We start from the raw sequence: 4268 nt of genomic DNA, 5'->3' as shown, positions 1-4268 counted from the left end.
ATAAATATAATAAATTAAATGTACGGTGACTTCCTTAATTCTCTGGAACATGTCAATATTTTTGCAGGCTTAGTAACATGTTAAAGTACTTTTAAACTAGGGACGTCTGGGTGGCTCACTAGGTTGAGTGTCCAACTTCAGCTCAGGTCATGATCTCACGGTCTGTGAGTTCGAGCCCCGCATTGGGCTCTGTGCTGATGGCTCAGAGCCTGGAGCCTGCTTTGGATTCTGTGTCTCCCTCTCTCTCTGACCCTCCCCCGCTCATGCTCTGTCTCTCTCTCTCTGTCAAAAATAAATAAAACATTAAAAAAAAAATTTTTTTTTAAAAAGTACTTTTAAACTAAAATTTAGGAGTCTAAGATCATTTAGGCTTTTTAAATTAGAATCCAAAGGCCAATGTTACATACCATAATATGGCTAACATGCCAATTGTGTTTAAATACTTTAAATAACAAATACTAACTTGTCCCAATGAATGTAAAAACTCACCTTCACTATATATTTCATCTAAGAACTGCAGCACTCAGTGAAGTCCTCTCAAAGGGAAGCAGTAGTTTTGGGCCAGAGGCCAGGCCAGTTCACAGTGCCAGGAGGACGAGGAACTCAAGCTTGGGGAATTTAAGAGTAGATTAACTACTGTAGCTAATTCAGCATTAAATGAGAACACCAACAGTGGAAGGGTTGTGATGAGAACTGAATAAAATAACTTATGGGAGGGGCGCCTGGGGGGCTCAGTCAGTTAAGCATTTGACTCCCCATCTCAGCTCAGGTCAGGATCTCAGTGTTTGTGAGATTGAGCCCCGCGTCAGGCTCTGTGCTGACAACACAGAGCCTGCTTGGAATTCTCTCTCTCTGCCCCTCCGCTGCTCGCATTTCTCTCTCTCTCAAAATAAATAAACATTTTAATTTTTTTTTCAATGTTTTTTATTTATTTTTGGGACAGAGAGAGACAGAGCATGAACGGGGGAGGGGCAGAGAGAGAGGGAGACACAGAATCGGAAACAGGCTCCAGGCTCCGAGCCATCAGCCCAGAGCCTGACGCGGGGCTCGAACTCACGGACCGCGAGATCGTGACCTGGCTGAAGTCGGACGCTTAACTGACTGCGCCACCCAGGCGCCCCTCAAAATAAATAAACATTTAAAAACTAATAATATATGGGAAAACCCTTATCACATGTCACACACTTGATGGCAGCTAGTTTTAGACAGAATTTCATCCTCTCAATTTTTACTAGTACACAAATTACCACCATACTTAAGAAGTATTTTTAAAAGCCTTTACATATGATGTTTATTTAAATAAGTTATTTCAACATGAAGACAGTTTCTGACCTCATCTAATCTCATAATTACTCAGGGAAGCAAACTCCTGGTTTCTCATAAGCCAGTGTGCTGTATGTTTACATAAGTCAATTCATAAAAGGGAAACTACACCTTATTTTTGAGCACATGCTCTTACCAGACCACAGAAACTTTTTTTTCTGCTTTAAAAAAAAAAAAAAAAATCTGAATTCACAGAACTAAATTTTAAGAGGAGATTCCCATTATAGAATCTTCCTTTAACTAAGGGTCCTTCTAACCCAAGGCATGTTTCCTTACAGATAATTAACACATGAGGTGGAAAAAGAATGGGAAGGCGGGAGAGGTAGCAAGTGTGAAATGTGTGTGCCAGCATTCACTAGCCAGGAACTATCCATCAAGAATTGATACATCTCAGAAATACAAGAAGAAAATAAGAATATCTTTATAAAAAAACGTGACTTACATTGAACTTAAAAAAAAATACAACTATTTTCCAAAGCAAGCTACTCTAGCTTGGGTTCTGAAGCACAAGATGAATATGGAAATTGAGGGATAAAAATATAAATACAGATCAGAGAAAATGGTTTTCAGAAGGGTCGTGAGCTACAAGATAAGCTCCAAACATATACAACAAGATGAAAGGCTAATTCTTACAAGAGAAATGACAAATTTTATCACTCCTTTGACCTTAGGCAAGCTGAAAACTGGGTAGAAAAACAACATATTGAGATGGAAGAAAACGTGGTCCACTAAGATCTGGAGACCTTGTTCTGACAAGGATGGTCACGATTCACGGAATAAAAAGAGTATGTGGAATGGAGAATACAATTGTTAGGTATCAAAGCTGCCTCCTCACACTTTCTGAATACATATCTAACTAGTTCAGAGTTAAACTGTTCAGAGCTGGCCACTGATTTGCTGCAACTGGAGCAGAGGCAGTCCCACTACCAGTGGAAGCAGAACATGGGACCCATGATAAATGAGGATGTCAAGCAGATGGAGCCAAGCCTGAAAATCCCAAGGGCACCGATGAGAGTGAAGAGAGAATTTATTTGTTGTTGCCATTTGTTGTGTTGTTGCCGTTGTTGTTTTTCCAGGACAGAAATACAAAATAAAGCACTGTTCCTTTAGCAGGATTCCAGCTGAAACCCATTCCAGATTCTGAATGCCTGCCCGGATGTTCATACACCACTTCTCTGTATTAAAATTAGTATCAATTTGTCCAAGGTGAACACTACACTATGACCAAGATAACGGAGATCTTCCAGCAGAAGATGCCATGGAATAATTCAAAATATAGTACATATTTGGTAAACCATGGTACACCATGTCTTAAAATAGGTTCTTATTTTCCAATTATAGTTATTCAGGTCTCTTCCATAAAACTCCTTCTGTGAATAGTTTTGGGGTAGTTTTTAATCTATCAAAGAGATTCTCTTTCAAATAATTAATAGAATCAAATCGATTTCAAGTTAGCAGTTCTTACAGGTCTCTTTAAGCAGACACTATGATTCCATCTTCTTGTTCTCTAGAAATCCATCAGATGCATGCTGCCACACAGAAGTGCTTTCTTTCCTTGTCATAGTGGCAAAGAGCATATCCATCATCCCCAAGGTTTCTAGTAGTTCTCTTTGGTAATCAATCTCTTTCTCTACAAGTCCTTGAAGTAATAAAAACTTTTTGTCAACTACGGGTGACTGACCAATCACAGGAAGATATATATCTGGAAAGAGAAATAAAACACATTAATGGTAAGTATCTTTCTAAACAATAAACGAATAGCCAATGTTTAGGAAAAGTGTAAAAATATTACCTACAAAGGTACTGAAAAATCTGTACTTATTTTACAATTTATGATTTACAGAAAGTAAACAGTCCAACTGAATAAATGTATTCAAAAAGAAATAATTACAGAAAGTAAATTGTAGAGGTTCTTATTTCATTTTCTCATTAAAAAATAGTCATCATTAGTGATGTCTAAGACAAAGTTCTTTAATTATAATTATTCTCAGCAATTCAGAACTACTGTAAACATTTTACTTCCTTTAAAATGCATTGTTTTGCTAATGTTGTTTGTTTTCTTCATGATACTCTCTACTGGAGAATTGATAAAACAAGATATTGTAATCTATTTGATTTCATTATCTGACACCTCTATTGTTGCAAGCATGCTTGGATTTTTCAGGTTTTAACAACTACTCACCAATAATTATTTCAGCAGCATTGATCAAAACAGGGGCAAATCTTGGCTGAGAAAGATTCCTAAAAAGCAAAAATTGTTTACTGAAACTTGCAATCTTTCCCAAAAAATCCTTAAAAAAGATTTACTGAATTGTTCCTTCAGTTGTCTACAAAGGTCAATCTAAAAGTAAATGTCTCTCATTTGAGATAAAGAAGGATTTCCGATGCAAAATACAGGTTTCATGACATAAAACATACCGTATCAAAAAATTAAGAACACGACTTATTTCCTTTTCATCCCGGCCTGCAAGGGCATTTGCAAGGACTCCTCTTCGATTTAGCTCCTTTATGATGGAAACTGTAATCTCAGGTGTCTTTATTGTACAACTAGGCTAGAAAAATTTTCAGAGTCAACATGAGCAGATAAGACATCAAAGGAAAAAGATCATAGTCTTGGAACTCACTAACAATTACCGAAGTTAAATAGGTTTTTATCTTTACAGTTTGGGGTAATGGTAATGCACAAGACAAGTAATAAAACGAGTCTTTTAAAAATACGCTCCTTATGGGTTCATCAACTGTAACAAATGTACCATTTTGGTGGGGGATGCTAGTAATAGGAGAGGCTATGTATGTGTAGGGCAGGGAATATATGGGAAATCTCTGTACCTTTCCCTCAATTTTGCTGTGAATCTAAAACTGTTCTAAAAAACTAAAGTCTTACTAAAAATAAAAATAAAATTTAACGTTTTTTTTTTTTTTTTTTTTTTTTTTTTGGGACAGAG

The 4268-nt window shown here is 36.8% G+C and overlaps 1 protein-coding gene across 1 annotated transcript in view; it reads right to left on the bottom strand.

The window, feature by feature from the left end:
- Positions 1-945: 945 nt before the first annotated feature.
- Positions 946-4268, bottom strand: part of UTP15 (UTP15 small subunit processome component) — a 16646-nt gene continuing 13323 nt past the window's right edge. Inside the window, exons 11-13 of the mRNA XM_049649629.1 lie at positions 3742-3875; positions 3506-3564; positions 946-3025 (exon numbers count right to left, since the gene is read on the bottom strand). Coding sequence (XP_049505586.1) covers positions 2808-3025; positions 3506-3564; positions 3742-3875 — 411 coding nt within the window. The 3' untranslated portion in view covers positions 946-2807. The remainder of the gene's footprint in view (positions 3026-3505; positions 3565-3741; positions 3876-4268) is intronic.

This window comes from Panthera uncia, assembly GCF_023721935.1.
Source record: "Panthera uncia isolate 11264 chromosome A1 unlocalized genomic scaffold, Puncia_PCG_1.0 HiC_scaffold_17, whole genome shotgun sequence".
NCBI lineage: Eukaryota > Metazoa > Chordata > Mammalia > Carnivora > Felidae > Panthera > Panthera uncia.
The sequence above is the reverse complement of the archived record's forward strand: the minus strand, read 5'-3'. Positions and strand labels throughout refer to the sequence as shown.